The sequence below is a fragment of the Camelus bactrianus genome, chromosome 6, assembly GCF_048773025.1.
Source record: "Camelus bactrianus isolate YW-2024 breed Bactrian camel chromosome 6, ASM4877302v1, whole genome shotgun sequence".
Taxonomy (NCBI): domain Eukaryota; kingdom Metazoa; phylum Chordata; class Mammalia; order Artiodactyla; family Camelidae; genus Camelus; species Camelus bactrianus.
This window is the reverse complement of record NC_133544.1, coordinates 12,918,496-12,936,428: the sequence shown is the minus strand read 5'-3', so window position 1 is coordinate 12,936,428 and position 17,933 is coordinate 12,918,496. Positions and strand designations below refer to the sequence as shown.

Below are 17,933 nucleotides of genomic sequence, written 5' to 3'. Positions count from 1 at the left end.
GCAGAAGTATGTAGATACTTAGAGATCCATAACCATATTCGCCAAAGTAGGTACTCACTATAATAACCGTGCTCCTGTTGAGGTCACCTGACTACATTTATAAGACAATCATTCTGATGCATGGAATAATGACTAGGAAACTTTCTCTTGTTAGATACTGTCCAAGAAAATGATATGCAACAAGTCAGCTGTGGGCAGAAGGAAATTATAGGATGCTAAACAACACAGTGAAGAATAACATTTCAAAAGAGATGCAAATGATTTGAAAAAAATAAATGCTATCTTACATCGCTTTCCTTGGGGCTCCTTGGTTCTATAAGACTCTTCCATTCAGCTTAACAGAGTCTGTCTGCTGGTTCACTTTACCCAAGCTCATGAGGACACTTTCCCCTACAATGGCTGTGATAAAAGGCATATGGAGTTTTTCTACCCAAAGAATGGCCATCACTCCCTTTATAAATTGCCCTCTTAAGCCCCTACCCCATCCATGCTCTGACATTGAAAACATATTATTCAACAAGTCATGATGCTCTCATTTGCAACCAATTGTTAATACTTCTGAGAGTTAGATGTTCTATGTTTTTTGACCTTCCCCATGTAATACAAAGAATGACTCTTAGACCAAAAATATCAGAGAACTTTAAATGTCTCCAGTGGTGACTGGTGAGCATTTTGGTGCCTCAATATTTCTACATTACATTACTCTCTGGCAATCCACCCTGCACTCAGAATCTTGGACACGAGTGGGCCTTCTGCACATCTTTGTTTCATTTCATGACTGGAAAGCAGAAGAAGCTTCCCAGAGCTTTTTGCCAATTGACAGGTGGTGGGAAAGTGCAAATCTCAGTGCTTATGATGAGACGGAGAAGGTTCCTAGGCATAGGGAAGCTCACACACCCGTGCAGAGAAAAACGCCAGCCAGAAATACCACAGGGCGCTAATGGCGGGCAAAGTCGAGAGAGAACATTAAGCCAGCTCCCCGATAACAGCTGGGTCTAAATCATGAACTGAAAATGTCTCCAAAACAAAGCAAAGCGAGACCATCAGAGATTAATTCATGAAAATCACATGGAGAACGAGAAAAATGGAATGGCAAAACCACATGTGGTTACAAAGCTCCTGATTGCATTTTAAAGGACTCTTTCTTAGATTATAAGAAATTAAGCCATAAAGAAAACTCTAAGTGAGAATTTTACTGTCACTGGGTATTTAAGACAACAGCCCCGCAATTACTTATTAAGTAACTAGAATGAATAAGGCAACACGCTGAGAACAGTGGAAGTTATAGATAAACTTATAAATTCAAAGAGCTTGTAGTATTTTATGGAGATAATCCTAAATATTGTATTTCTGTTTCTCAAGTAAGAGACTGGAAAAATTATACAACCACAAATACTATCACAATTCAAAGAGAGGAGATAAGACTGTTCAATGTTAAAAAAGAGGAGGGGGGGCTTTTTTGTGTGTATTTATTGAGCAGGACCTTGAAAGTGAGATCGAATTTGGACAGATGACAAGCAGAGAAGGCATTGCCAGCAAGAGCAAGAGAATGAAGTATAGAGACACATTACACATTCAAAGGAACACACATTACGCCAAGGGAAACACAGGACTTTGGGATGATGAATGAAAAGAGTTTGGAAAGGGAACAGATGTTGGAGAGTCAGGTTAAATGGTTTTAACTTTACCCCGTAGAGGCACTGAAGATCGTTGAACATTAAAAAAAGAAAAAAAAAACTACAAAGTTTTCATTAAGTTCTATTAGTATTAAAAAATGAAAGTTTTTTTGTTTTACACTTTTAGTGCTGGAAACAGCCTGCTATCTCACATTCATCCCACTGGAAGAACAGCAGTATTCAGTTCTCCTGCCTCTTAAACTTCTGCCATTTGTAGTTAGTAGAAATAAAAAGAAAGAAAGTTCTTCAAGAATAGAATTTCCCATGGAAACAATCTAAATGTCATCAACAGATGACTAGATAAAGAAGCTGTGGTATACTTATACAGTGGACTACTACTCAGCCATAAAAAAGAAAAAATAATGCTATTTGCAGCAACATGGATGGATCTAGAGATTGTCGTTCTAAGTGAAGTAAGCCAGAAAGAGAAAGAAAAATACCATGATATCACTCATATGTGGAATCTAAAAAAAAAAAAGGACACTATGAACTCATCTACAAAATAGAAACAGACTCACAGACATAGTAAACAATCTTACGGTTACCGGAGAAAGAGGGTGGGAAGGGATAAATTTGGGAATTTGAGATTTACGGATGTTAGCCACTATATATAAAAATAGATTTTTAAAAAGTTTCTTCTGTACAGCACAGGGAACTATGTTCAATATCTTGTAATCACCTTTAATGAAAAAATATGAAAATGAATATATGTATGTATACACATGACTGAGACATTGTGCTATATACCAGAAATTGACACATTGTGATTGACTATACTTCAACAGAAAAAAAATGCATATTGCTAAGTGGGAAAGAAGAAGAACAGAATTTCCTAAGGATGTCATAATAATAATGAAACACCATCTTTGATACAGCTTCAGCTATTTTAGTACACAGATACACAAGTCATGATTATCAACTCTAAATGGAAACCAAAATTGTAAGTTTCACATACTGAAAGGAATCTCAAATGTGAAATCCAAATATTAAGCACTTTATGATATCTTTAGAGGTAATATAAACTAGCACCAATTTTTTTGTTTTTGTTTTCTGCATGAGATATCATCTCTTGGTTTAATAAAGTAAGATTCCTCAAAACCCCTCCCTTGGTAGAAAACCTTCTTTTTAATTTATATGAAAAAAAAAAGCTACAATTAGCAGCCCCCAAGCAATCAGCCATTAAAAATAAAACCTCAAAAACTGCTTCCCCCTTTAAATAAAGCAAACACCTCCATAAAACAGGAGTTGAAAGTAGATACAGAAATGCTTAGAGGAGATAATATAAAATAACAAGATACAGCAAAAAACAAAATGAAATGAAACATGAGGAGATACAGCTCAAGAAAGAAATGTAAGAGGCAAATAAAACCATAACAGAAAAAAAAAGCCGCACTGGACACAGCACAAAAGACAATAGACAGTGCTGAAAATATACTGAGAGACACAGTGAACAATGCAAGCAAAAGAAATAGAAATCAACAAACAAACAAAAAATGTAAAAGGACTTCCAACATAAGCACAATCAGCATTTTCAAAGAAAACGAATGTGACTCAAAAATGTCCACATTCAATCCATTCTTTATTTTTTATTCAAGGACAGTGGCCCAGAGAAACACTGGAAGAAAGATACTGGGGAATATAGTTATTACAGTCCCTCCCTAGAGGATAAACTTTAGCCAAGCAGAAACTACAGCACAAAGCCTGGAGGTGAGCTTTGAATCCACTTAACTATAGAACTCAGATTAAAACAAAGGAGATTATGACTGCAGAACAGAATGTGAATGTTGTAAATCCTGACTATATGTATACATATATGTATTTTTTTTTAAACCTCTTTGCTTTTATTCATGATAAAAATCACTAAAGTAAACACTACCAGAGTAGTTAGGCAGTAATTCACAAACCTTATAAACATACCTCTTTTAGTTCTTGTCAAGCCCTCCGATTTAATGAATGAAACACCAGTGTTTCCCTCAAGTTATAAAGTGAAAGGATTCTTTGATGCCTTAATCCCCTAAGTCTGTCTTTTTGGATTGTTTTGGCTGTTTGGCTGGTGTGATTGTTAGGACTGGTTGGCTTGGCTTTGGGAAATGAAGGTGTGATGTGGGCAAGCACTTCTGAAAGTACTGCTTGATCTTCAGAGGTTTCTCTGGGAAGAATCTGGCAATCTAAGAATCGAAGACTATGAAGACTTCTTTCATCATTCAAACCATAGATGATTCTGGTCGTATCAGAAGTCTCCCGCTGTGGTTCCACTCTTACAGTGATCTTCATGTTATCAGCTTTCTTCTGGGTAACTGTGGCCTTGGGCAGGAACTCCATTTACGCTGGTCAATTAAGTCAAAGCTATTCAAGCGTCTCACACAGTGAGCGTCTGACCTTAGAAACTTCACATAATTTGCATCACTGACAGCCTCAGCAGCTGTTTTTCTTTTCCTTATTCTTGAAAATTATTTGTACCACTGAAACTGACATGTGTGGAAGTTAGACATCTCTGTTTCTCTAGCCTACTTCAGTTTACACTCAGAGGAAATTTTTTTCTCTCTTTTGGTGTCACAGCTTCATTTAATTCTTATCATGCATCATTTATTCTGGTGTAGGGATTGTGGTGCTATAAATAATAATACAAATGAGACTCTAAGCAGGGTGTGTTCAATTAACTAAAATGCCTTGTTTGGCTCTAGACTTGCCATGGTCTCTAAAGTGTTCTGATCACAATCCGAGGAGGTACAAGATTTCTGGGCATATGAATATGTTTATTTGTAGACTATATGGACATGTGCTACAATATTAATATGTTATGTTCATTGAAAAGCATAATACAGAAATTTCTAAAGAATTAAAGATAACTTTTTTTTATTAATGGCAAATGACTTTTTGTCGTCACTAGAAATTATTAATATTTAACAAGAACAGTGTGATTTCACATACTTTATTATTTCTGAACATCTCATTATAACCCATTAAGCAATTTCGCATTCAGTTTGTTTTAATCCTTCGTCTTAATGGCTGTCAGAGAGACCAATAGGGCATTGTGACATGGAATCCCTCAGTTTTAAATTCCATCTTCCAATAATGAAAAGGCTTAAGGGGTTTGTTTTGTTTTTTAAAATTATTTTGTTGGTATTGCTAATTGAAATTCAGCTAATAAATATCTATCTCTCCTGACATCAACTAGTTGCTCTTAAAAACTTATTAAAGCTACTGAATTTTTATACTTTTTAAAATTGTGCTCTCAAACTGAAACCTTGTATAATTTTTTTCACCAGCTTAAGACATTCCATTTTCAACTTATTGAAAACATAGATATGAAGGGTTTTAATAGGTGACACACACCATTTTTAAAAATAGAATCACATTTCCAAATATCCATTTTCAAAAGTGCCCTTCCATATTCAAAAATGCATAGGTTTCTTCTGAGAAGCAGTTACTTTTTCACTCATTGTTAAAACACTGCTTCTACCTTGAACGGCTATATTTAAATGTATGTTTCAAAATGACACTTGTGGTATGAGGGGGCATCTCCTGAAACCATTTAACACTTAAAAGGTCAGCAAATTTGGACACTTGTCTTTTTGTAAAAGGAATATGAAAAAAATTCTTTGTTCTTTTGTTAAAAACTATCACCATGTGGTAGAAATACACTTTCATTACTCGTCTCATCACAAAGTATACACAAATATGCTACTATAAAGGACCTGCTGTTCTAGAATCAAGTAAGTAATACTGTCCTGTAACAGCATTTTGCCTGCATCTAGCTTGAACTCCTTTGCTCTTCAATGGCTTGTTCAATAATCTGCTTGCAAATGATGTGGCAAAGAAATCTCATATATGCCATTGTTAATGACAGTGATTACAGATCCTCATTTCAAATAACCTGCTTGATAATTTCTACTTAGCAGGGCTGGCTTCTGGTCAGATTTCATGAAACTACTTTTATCCAAATGAGACACCTGCTAGATGTCCCCCAATATCCATTTTCTCCTTCCTCCTCAGTATCAGAAACTCCATTTGAGCCCACATGACTGCCCAGAGCAAAGACTGCATTTTCCAGCCCCACTTATCCCTTGCAGCTACACATGGCCTTGGACTAAGCTTTGGTCACCGGGATGTAAGAACAAATAACAGATAGCCTTGAAAGAAGGGGCATATCTTCTGTTCCCTTTCCGCCTACCTAGCTGGAATTCGGGTGTGATGGCTGACACCTCAGCAGCCATTTTAAAGCAAGAGGAAAAAGCCAGGTGCTGAGGCAGCCAAAAAAACAAGAGGGGAGGAACCCGGGTCCTTCATGACTATGTTACCATCAAATCAGCCCTGGACTTTCTGTATTCATGTGGGAGAGAAGTGCACTGCTTTCTTTTTTAAGCTTTGTTGTTTTGGGTTTTCTGGCTCTCACTGCTGGACTAAACCCTAATTAATACACCTGGTAACAGCATTGATGCAGAACTCATGTTAGCAGTCAGAGAAGAGGCAGCTCTGCCACCTTCTCATGGCAGCGTGTGCTTGCACTAGTCACACTACCTTCAATCTGCAGTTTCCTAACAGAAACTGATTTTAAGCCACCTGCCTATTTTGTCAGGATTAGTTTATAAAGACAGCATAATGTAATCTCTAAATCTACTTTACCAGGTGTGCATGAACTACAACATGGGTCGATAACTCTGAAAGCAAACAAAGCAGGGGCCACCATTGATCAACCTAACTCTTCTCTCCAGACAACTCAGGAACCACAAGTAGCCTGTGTCTGATGAAAGACAGACCACAGGAGAACAGCAGCATCCACGTTAAATATTAATAGAGCTAGGTTTTCTGGTCAATACATAAACATACAAAGAAGTTGTACTTTCTTTCTGCTCCTTTCCCACCACTGCTAACAAGTGTTTTTTCCACCTTCCTGGCGTGCAAGCACTCCACTCACTTTAGAGACCACCGTCAAGGGTGTGGATGCACTAACAGCTAACTGTAAAATTCTCTCCTGGATTGTGACAATATGCTGTGAGATGAAAATGTTCACTAGTGAAAAATAAGCATAAACGAGTGTTCTCCATAAAACCAAAAGCTTGTAAGAGCAAATAGCATATCAGGCGGTGGGTATACATAAAAGATTTTGGTGTCTTACCTGAATACCTCAAGAATAATCCTCTCCGGTAACTTGGGAGCCACCTGCCTAAACGCTTTTGTGAAATCTTCCAGAGTTAAATATCCACGATCTATTTGAAAACAGAATACGAAACATTCACTGACTTCTACAAACCCTATAAACTGCCATTTCAGCCATAATATTTGTGTGAGATTTTAATATGTACTAGGAGAAAAGCAGTCACTTAGAGCTGATTTTACATATAAGGTGATCTGAGATTGTCTTATTGGAAGAATTTAAGAATCCAGTAATACTCTCCCTCAGTACAGCCCCAGATGATCTCGAAGGTCTCTCCCAGCCCTATCATTGGTGGAGTCTCTGAGTCCCAGGGAAAAGACTGAGAGATAGACACTGCGGTAATGACATTGGGCTTCCAATCTTCATGAATTGCCAAAGCAATTTATTCTTAAAAATTCACTTTTTTTCTTGCTTGCTATTAAAATTATAACATATTAATATATAGAAGGAAACCATCATAGCAGCCAAAATACAGAACTTGGACTCCACTTGTCTTTCGATCTTGTGTGTGATCTGTAGGGAGGGGTTCTGAAGCTACTCCTTTAGGCCACTCCAGTGTGGAAAAACGGTTTCTCCAATCGTATGTCAGTCACAGGAGTCAAAGGAAAAGGCCACATGGTCTCCTCACTTCTGTTGAGTAGCTCATCACCTATATCCCTGCATGGCCAACCCTTCTGCTGTCCCCGTTACAATGTAGGCAAATCATACATACAATTATATAATGTAGATACTGTCTTATCCATTGTAAATGTCAAGAGTTCAAGATTGTGATGGGAAAAAAACTTACACCAACATCTAAGGTAATAGCTAGTGAATAGAGTAAAATAATCTTCCAAGTATATGGATTATTTTATTTACTGAGTCTATGTTTCTGTTCACAGTTCCTTAACAGCAATTTTTTACATCAAAACACTTTAAAGATACTTACAGTGCCTGTCAAAAGCTGTGAAGATGTGTCTTATTTCATTCCAATATAGTTGAACTTCCTTCTTTTGCCTTACAATGTTTAAAAATCCCTCAAGTAATATCCCTAAAAGTTGGGGAGAAAAGAACCCAATTTACCAAAAATGACAGTCCTCCTCTTTAAGAAGAAAACAAAACATAAACAAAGTGATATGCATCATAAACAAATTTTACCTAAATTTTGGTGAACAGTATTTATTCCTAAAGATCACTGAAGTCAGAAAGATATTTTGCTAAAAGCTAATGATAGCAAAAAACGGTAGACACTGTCGGAGTTCACTGAGCTTTTCTAGGGCGTAAAGAAAAGGTGATCTCGAAAAAGTATGACACGCTTCCTTCTAACAGATCTGACGGACAGGCCCGAAACTGCTTATAAAACAAGGTCTCATGATTTTTCTTTCCTAATGCTTCTTGGATCTCTTTTTTTGCAGCCAGATGTCATTATGGCAGGGTTTTTTTTCCAGCTGGGAGATCAGGACGAAGAAGTAGTTTCTCAAAAGTCAATACAATTGCGCACCGCAGATAAAGGTGGAGAGAACATTCCATAAACAACAGAGCTGGCACTGTCCCCAGCCTCAGGGACACCCCATGACTGTTCTGCAGCCTTAGGCTCTGCTTCCTGTGATTCTCATAATAAAAGAGCCCAGCGTGATCATATGAGATTGGATGCTGTGCTTACAAAGTCTATTAAAATGAATTCTAATGTGATCTTTGTAGTAGGTTTAAAGAGCAGAGCCAAGAATTTAAACATTTTGGTGAACTGAGCCCTAAATATGTAAAAAGAGTAGTTCATTTTTTATGTCAAGCATTTCTATTAAAAAACGTATCACTGTTTTAAACATAGCCCCAAACCACACAATAACCACACGCTAATTTTTAAGAACCTGCACCCTTTTTCTTTTAATGAGGTATCCTGAGCTATATACCTTTGTACTGGAACCTAAAATAGTTCCAATGGTTTAAAAAAAAATAGACAATAGTTTTCTTAATTTTCCACTATTTTCTTATCTGTAGTTAAAGATTCAGAAACTAAAAAAGTCAATCACTCTTTACAAGTTTAAATGATCATTTTACAGCTCTTTAGGATGCACTGTGTGCCAGGCACTGTGCTAAGCTCTGGAAGTAGAGGGGGAAAGAGAACACACATGATTTCAGTGCCAAGGGAGTTACTGGTCTAGTGAGGGAGACAGGGATTATGCAGCTTCAGTTACAGATGTACACACTATTACAAACTGGGGCACGTGCAAGGAGGAGAAAGACAGTCACAACAATCCTCCTGTACAGGAGAGTCTGGTGAAGACAAGATCTCCTAGAGGAAGTAATATTTAAGCTAAAGCCTAAATGATGAGAAGATACCAACTGGCTGAAGGGTGGGAGGGAAGAGCACTCCAGGCAGTGGGAACAGCATGTGCCAAGGCCATGGGGTGTGTCGACTGAAAAAAAAAAAGCACAATGTAAAAGTTGAGAATTATGTTTTATTCGGCTGATTCTCTGAGGACTTAAGCCCGGAAAGCAGCCTCTCACAGTTGGCTCTGAGAGACTGCTCTGAAGAGATAAGAGAGGAGCCAGGATATATAGGAGTTTTTGCAACAAAAAGCAGGTAGTTGGAACATGAAAGATTACTGTTTATTAAAGAAAACCAGACACCTCAAGTTAATGAATTTAGTGCTTTTTTATGTATGAAAAGATGCAAGAGTCTGGGCTCACTGAAATCATTAGCTAATTATCTTAGCTCTCTAGGGCCAGTGTGCTGTTTTTTCCCATCCTGAGTCCCCTCAGGGTACACAGTCTGGGTGTCTGCAGTGGGTGATGGCTCAATGGCCACAATATCCTTTGTTTACTGACTGATATGGCAAGTAACACTATTCATCCACATAGGATGTGGGAAAAATGAAGAAAGGCCACCGTGACTCCAATGTAGTGAATGAGCGAATACAGGTCAGGGCTGGTTGGTAGGCAGGGGTTGGCAGGTAGGTGGGGGTTGGCAGGTAGGTGGGGGTTGGTAGGTAGGCCGGGGTTGGTAGGTAGGCAGGGAATGCATAGGCATTTGTGGGCCACAGGAAATAATTTGGTTTTTACTTCAGGTGCAATAGGAAGTCAATAAAAAGTTTGAACTGAGGAGTGATATTATCTGATTTAGATTCTGTAAAGATCTCTCTGGCTTTTGTCTTAAAAAAGGGACTAGGGAGAAAGTGAAATGTAAAAAAGGAGACCCATGAGGGTCCTTCTGGTAAGAGACCGGGTTGCTAGCGTGCTGGCCATGGGCAAAGACAGGAGCAGAAGGATCCAGACATACTGCAGAAGAGATGAAGGGTTAGACACGGTGCATGAAAAAGAAGGCAACTTCAAGAAAAGCCCCTAAGTTCTGGCTTGAGTGCTAGATGGTTTGGGGAGTCATTTAAAGAGATGAGAAAGACGAGGGGAAAGGTGATGGGGGTGCAGTGAGATCAAGAGTTACGATTTGGAGAGGTTAATTGATGCTTCGGAGACAACTACGAGCAAAAGTCAAGAAAGCAGCTGGATCAACTATACTTCAATAAAAAATGGAAATAAAAATAAGTTTTAAACATTAAAAATAAGAAGAGAGCAGCTGGATATACTCTAGGCAACAGGTGTATCTCCTCACACCTACCAGAGTGCTTGGCATGTGCTCAGTAAATATGTATTGCATGGAATTAGTGTCGGAGCATTTCCCCCACGGCAGTGAATATGTAGTGATGCAGCTCCACTCTTATCTCATCACCCTGGTGACTGGAGAACATACTGAAAGCTTCTAGCTGAGGTTAAAATTGAGGTCCAATTACACCTTGTTCTCACTGGATCAAATCTGTAACTTTAGTTTCATAACGCCAAAAGCTAATCAATTACACAGCATCTAGAATGGCTGAAATTCCTGAATCACATCTTCACTGATCCCGGCGTGTCCTTTGAGACCCTTCACGATCTTCCCAGTCTGCCTTTCTAGCCTCCCTAGCAAACATCCCCAGTGCCTCCCCAAGAGGACAGGCCTTTCACACCTCCTGCGGAGGCACATCAGCCTGGGCTGGGCAACGGGCTCCTTGCCCAGAAGGTGCTTTCTCCTTTCTCTTCTAGTGAATTTTTACATCTCCTTCCAGATGCAACCAGGGCACTACCTCTTCTTTGAAGATTCCCCTGGTTTCTCCCAGCTGAGTCCCTTTCCTGTGACCCAACAGCCCTCTGTTCATAACACAATCATAGACTCTACTGGGTTCTATGGTAATTATTTGGTCATCTGTCTGCCCGAGACACACTGAGGGAAAACACTGTCTATTGTCCAACTTTGTTCACAGTGGTGTTTAACACGATACCTTGCTTGTAGGAGGCACTTCTTACATGTTGCTGAATAAGTAAACAAAATAATAGAAGACTTCTAGTTTTCAGCAAAAAGCATTAAAATGTGTTTTAAATGCTCTTGTAACTCTGTAAACTAATGCCCCAAACTAGGTCACTTTTTATTCACATAGCCAGCAAAATAAATCATTTTAGAAACTCCAATTTCTTAATACATATGATATAGTAAAAAACAAACAAAATTCAGAGGAAAAGGAAATGCATGCATAATATTTGTTCTTCACTAATTGTATTTGATTTAGGGAAACAATAAGAAAAAAGCATTACTCCATGGTTCAGTGTGTGATTCAGATTTACAAGAAAAAAAAAGATACATGAGTGGTGATATCTTTTAAATCATATACTCAGAAAACTCATCAGTATTTAGAGCTGTAAAGTAGTCAGGTGTTCATTTCAAAATCTTGGGAGATAAAAACTAGATGTTCTTTAGTGTTTCCTAGGAGAGAATGTGTGGATTTCAATGTATGTTTATTGCCACTTACAAAGAAGGAACAATCTGATAACACAAATATATATGTAATCAAGTTCATTCATACTGTTTTCCCACAGGATTGTATACCTTATTTTTTAAAGCCAATATCAAACCACATAAACATAGCCCACTGACACATGCCCATCCCCATGCCCTTAACTTGTGATAAAATCAATGGCAACACATGCAAACGCATTCAACGCCAATGCAAGTCCCTTTTCTAAAAAGGATAGAGAAGCTTCCGTGCAGCTCAGCTCTCCTATTATGGTCGTATGATTACTTCCCAAAGCTTTTCAAAGCATAAGGGCTTGCTGTCCCTAAAGCTCTGTAACGCAAACACATTAACTTAAGTTTTATATGTCTTGCTGCTCTTTAAGTGGCCTAGAAATAGAGTTCCTACCACGAGCTCCACCTGCTGTCACAATATTCAAACCTAAAATTACTTTACAAAGACTTCCCATAATTCTATTGGCGCCAGATTTCATACCCAATGAGAAATGCATTACCTATGTCTATCCCTGAGCAAAAGAGTATGTTCAGAACATTCTAATTTCAAATACAGGTTGGGTCTTCCACGTACACTGTCCCACTAATAACAGTTACCTAAACACACCTTGCTGCAGTTACACATTAGGATCCCAACAATAGGAACCACAGAGATCCATGTGTTTATCTGTGTTTATTATTAACCTGTCTACAGAAGAGGTTCAGAAATTGCCTGGGTAATTGAGTTCTGTCAATAGTTTTCAGACTTTTTTTTTTTCTGTTTTTAGCTGTAGAAAAGGTTCTTCTTTATAAAACAGGAAAGCCCGATGTGTAGAGATGAAGGCAAAGCTATTCAGTTTGGAGTGAGGTGGGCTCCCCACCTTCCCCTCTCCAGCAGTGCACCTGGAAGTGTCCAGAACCGAGGATCATGCCTTAAAGACCACTGGGACCAATAATGTTTACAAATCCCTCCAGACTCTGCAACTGTGCATTTGCCATACCATTGGAAGAATTCCTTCTGTTTTATAAACTACCCTTGGCAAAAGGGATTCTTCATGTTTATAATGAATATATACATATATATATATTTCTTTCCAAACTTCTTAATATATATGATATCAATATATCATATAGAAAGAAGTGTTATCTTTTCTCCTTTTTTGTTTTTAAGCAGTTTCCTAGGAGGGTAATCATCTTTCACCACATGGGTGGATATATTCAAAAAGCCCAACAAAACTATGTAAATTTTTCCTTGAAAGTTTCATTATGTATATATATTTTTTGTGGCTCACAGTTCTAAGCTTCAGGGTCAGTGCGCAGAAAGAGAAATCCTCTTGAAAATGTGGTCATCCAGTTTCCGGCTATCACAGTGAGCTTAAATTAGAAACTGCAATAAACTGGGAGAGTGAAGGAGAAAATAATAAAAATGCCAAGTTATTTAGACTGGAAGTCTGGTCCTGGATTTAGTAGAAAAGGGAGGGTACACATTCATTTGGCCATATATTAATTTTTCCAGGGACTGAAAATGCCTAAAAATGAGAGCTTAAAAGGATTAAGCGACCTTTTAAAATGTATAATGCAAGCCTTTCCTACTTTGAGAAACAAAATTCAGATTATGACTTTTGGAGGCCATGCAGGAAAAATATGCCCACATGAAAAGACTGTAAGGACAGAAGGCGAAAGTGGCATCAACAATGTTGAGTTGTCACAGTAAGATGGGTAAGTAAATTCAGAGGACTAATATTTTCTTCCAGCTACACACACAAGAGTAGGGGAATGAAGAGAAAAGAATCTACCTTAATGGAAGAAATCAAGTTTTACTGTATCATTGGGAGGAAAATGAAGAGGAAGAGTAAAAACAGGTTATAGTAGAAGAGAGAAATCTGAACCAATAAAACCTTATTTCTATCAAACAAGGACAGGAATCGTAACCTTTTTACTAGGTACATCTCCTGCTCGTAAACCTTCAAAGGTTCCTCGGCATTAATAGTGCAAAGTCCTGATACCGTATTCTGGAATTTAGAGCTTCATTAACTCCTTCTAGGCAAACTGGTCCTTAAACATCCTCCTTCTGAAACTCAGCTACCATCAGGGCCACGGACTCTGATGAACACAGCTCGTTTATAGGTATGCACTGTCCGTCCTGCTGGTGTGGGAGGTAAACCTATTCCAAGGAGGGCGGATTCTGTTTCCGTTAAGACTCGGTATTAACAGAATACTAACAGAAGGACTGCTGATAGCTTTGGGTATGCAAATCTGAGCGGCGTGCGGGGAAGACTGTAAAATGAGGTGCAGGGATCAGAGAGAAGAGATTTTTAGCCACTGGGGGTGGACACTTGGGGAAAGTGGGCCTGTGGGAGAAACTCCACGGGGTAGAATGCAGAAACTCTACAGAGAAGAAAATGCAAACCCGGCCTTTTCCAGTGCTGGCTGTGGAGAGGAAGTGACAAAGCCCCTTCTCTGCCCTGTTAAGAAACGTATCGGCAAAGTCTACAGGACGGAACATGGGACGTCGGTGAGGGCACGTATGTGCGGGTAAGTCCGGGTCCACGCCGAGTTCTACATCCACACGGCCCGGCACCTGCGAAGCATGGAGGGCAAGCTCGCAGCCAGCATCCACTTTTGTCCACTTAACTAACTTTATCCCCTTTGCTTCTCCCCTTTTCAAAACTCACCAGCCTTCCACATCCGGCTCCGGCCCACACCTCGGGCAGGAGGCATCACTCTTCTAAACTCTTAGAGGTCTTTTTGTCCCTAGTATTCCTGTGAAGTCTGATGGTAACAGAAGTGACTATTTCTTTCATCCTATCACATATTACTTTAAAAAACAAATTTTTTTTAAAATTTTTTTGGGGGGAGTAGGTTTATTTATTCATTTAGATGGAGGCACTGGGGATTGAACCCAGGACCTCGTGCATGCCAAGCATGCACTCCACCACTGAGCTATAGCCTCCCCCCTCACATACTACATTTAAGAACCATCTTTAGGTCCGTGTCGGTGTCTCCTAGTTCTTTACTACCCCGACAGTGAAACTTACTTAGCATCTTTAAACGGGGAATTAAATACATTAATTTAGTTGTGAATATCTGTGAGTGATACCACAAAATGGTCTTATGACTTTAAGATAAGGTAAGCATAATGTGTACTCGTTTCCCGGTTTTAGAAAAGAACTAAGAGGTCCATTGAAATCCGAAGTCAAAGAAAACCTTGCTATTCTGCAGGCCTCAGTTCTTCAGGTAGGACCCCAAGATAATAAAATATATGCAAAACAAAGACAAAAAATGTGTTTACAATAGAACTTAAAAGACTAGAAAATGGACATTTAAGTTTAAATTTAGAAAAAGCATACTTTTAATAGTCGACTCTCTGGCTCAAAACAACTCAGACAAGATAGCAATAAATAAAAGGATACAAGCCAACTGGCCATTAACCTCATCGTCCACAAATTACTTTTCAGTTAAACTGACCCTGGATAGCATGACTGAGTCAGAGTCCATAATCATCATTACGATGAATCACTCTCTAATTTTCCCACTGTTTAAATTTGAAGGTTAAAAGTAAGCTTCTTGGAAGGCTTTTTTTTCTTTTAAGTATTAAAGTAAAATATTTTCAACTGTTTTGAAAGGACAACAATATAATAAAACAGAAAAGAAAAAAAAAGTGCATGATCTAATCATCCAGTAGAAACAAACTTCTGATGTAGTTTGCTGTGGTTTTCTCCTTAGGCACATTTTATATGGATCTGGGGTAAACACACAGACAGCCGTGGGAGGATTCAGTGGGGCCAGGTGCGTGCAGTGCTGCACGGCCTTGGGCACGGTAAGCAAAAGGCCCACAAATCTTAGCTGCTGTTATTCACATAAAATGCTCTACAGTTTACCCCATAATGAAGTCAAATCATCTGAGCTCCACTTGGTCTTGCCCTTCATACAAGTGCCCAGACACGTTTGGCATGAAACCATTGGCCTATACGTAAGAAAATTCAAGAAACAGCCTTACAGAATTCACTGCTGTATTTACTGAACAGTTTGAGGAATCCATGTCCACCCATCAGTCTCTCCTGCATGTGACATCGTGAGAAAAATATGCCACCTCAGGGAAAACTACATCTCTCTAGAAGAGGAGTTTCTGTAGTGTGGATGCTGATCGCCGGACTTGGTTATGATTCCCTGTTTGCTCTGGACACCTGGTAGCTTAGAACCAAATTTGACATTAACCTCTAGCAACTGCACAGAACCTTGTGACTTGTCTTTTGAGTACTGACCCATTCCTGACTTCAACTCATTCAGTAAGTTCCCAGGACAATGAAGACTGGCCTCAACTCTGTCGCAATGACCAATATGAACCATGGCACATCAAGGGAAGGGTTTATCAGATGGCTGAAAGGGTAAGTTTGAGATTAGACTCCCCTGGTCTGCTACTCCCTAGCTAGCGGTGCCACCCTGGGCAGATTGTTTACTCTCTAAGCTTCAGGATTTTTTTTTTAACTTATAAAATGGAATAATCCTAATATAAAGTTGTATTAAATTTAACAATCCATGCATAATACTCAGAGCTTGAATGGTAAACACTCAAGAAGTCAAAGCTATAAATATTACCTTTAATAACAATAAATAACACCTGTAAAAGTGCTCTGTAAACAAAGAACCATCGAATTCCAGGATTAAGGTCTTTTTTAATTTCTCTCTGGAGCCCGGTTTCTTCATTTTAAAAAAGGGAATATATGACCGTTTTCTAGGTTCTTCTAGTTGCAAATTTCTTTCATATTCTATACTTAGAGAAGATATGAAATGCAACACAGAGAACAGAGTTGTAATGAAATAATCCCTCTAAAATTAGGTAGCAATAGTCTGTATTGAAATCAACCCCAACACTGATTTGCTGCTTCCTTAAACAAGGGCTTGATTTTTTTTTCTCCCATTAATTCCTTGTTCCTAGTGCCTAAATTGTTTTTGCTGATACTCACTTGCTTGCTAGGTTATAGGCATTAAAAATGTCATTAGCACCTTTTTTGCTGTTCATTCTGGCTGCCCTCAAATTCTCCCAGTGTGACTTTCTTTCTCTCCTGTCTAGTGGCTTTGACTTAACTTTCCACTCTTCTTAATTTTCACAAGGAACCCCCATGGAAACAACCTACGTTTTAGAGAGACCAGAAGCTCTTGGGAAGTATGGTCTGGGCATCCAGGTTTAGGTCCTGGGGGAATGTGAGGACCTTGCCCAGTCAGGGTCAGTGCAGGATGTGAGTCTGGACCTTCCCCCAAGAAGCCAGGCAGCAACTGGGCCCTGCATGGAGGGCTATTTGGGGGGCATGCTGGAGACCAGGCACTACCTTGTCTGGATGTAAAAAGAGCTTCAATGGGAGAATTCCCAAGTCACAGCTACCCAGAAGAACTTTGGAAAGTTGATTACTCGTATAAATAGCTCCCAGAAAACCAAGGCCAACATTTCAGTTCTCCTTCAAGATCAAAACATTAAGGAGAGATAATACATTTGGTAAACAATTAATCTGTGCATACATTCCCTTCCTGTTAGAGAAAAAATAACATGTAAATGTGACTCATGTCACTGAAAGGGAGACAAGAAGGAGTTGATGGTCCGAAATTGGTTCAGTGTTGAACAGTTCTAATGAAAAAAAAATTACGTTAGCAGCATTCAGAGTTCAGCAGTGACTTTTTGCTAGGATGGCCATTTTACTCTTTCTCTTGGATGTCTGTATCCCCTTGAAGGGGACATGAATTGAAGCTGGTTGGAAAGTTAGGACCCTGGTTATAAGTCTGCTCCTTTAGTCATGAAGAAAGTGACGCTTTGAGAAGGTTAATTTGCCATTGATATCAGGACCACAGGAGGAAGGGGGAAGCCTGGAAGCTTGTAGACTAAAGAGAGCCCTTTCACAGTAATTTTGGAGCAAAGTGCTAAGCACCTACACTCCAATCTCATTCCTCCAACCCGATCTTCCCCAGAATTTCTCAGATGACTAATATACTTTGTAACCTTTTGAAATATACTTAAAAATTAATCATTAGGGAAAGAGGCTATGGCAGGAAGCACCTTAATGATCTGCTGGAGAAGTGGATGCAAGAGTAGCTATAATATCCCTGATACTAAATGCAAGGAAACACCTTCAGGAGCAGGTCCGGGAGCAGATCATCAAAGGCGGAAAGGCCTCCTAGGAAAGACTGTTTTCAGTATCAAAAAGTTCTAGTTCTGAAGCAATCCTCCGGCCATAATGAATTTCAGAAAATGTTGCATAATAAGGCAGACTTCATTATACACAAGAGAACTCAGGTGTGGGAGAGACCAGGTGGA

At 39.0% G+C, this 17,933-nt stretch overlaps 1 protein-coding gene across 9 annotated transcripts in view; it reads right to left on the bottom strand.

Annotated features, from left to right (window-relative positions):
- EFCAB11 (EF-hand calcium binding domain 11) overlaps positions 1-17,933 on the bottom strand; it is a 190,763-nt gene that overhangs the window by 165,259 nt on the left and 7,571 nt on the right. For 8 of the 9 annotated variants that reach the window (XM_045505710.2, XM_074365161.1, XM_074365159.1 and 5 more), the window contains 2 exons: positions 7,763-7,864; positions 6,796-6,886 (listed from right to left, as the gene is read on the bottom strand). In XM_045505710.2, the coding sequence (XP_045361666.1) occupies positions 6,796-6,886; positions 7,763-7,864 (193 nt within the window). Of the gene's footprint in view, positions 1-3,234; positions 4,004-6,795; positions 6,887-7,762; positions 7,865-17,933 lie in introns of those variants that run through there. The other variant, XM_074365164.1, reaches the window with a different exon arrangement.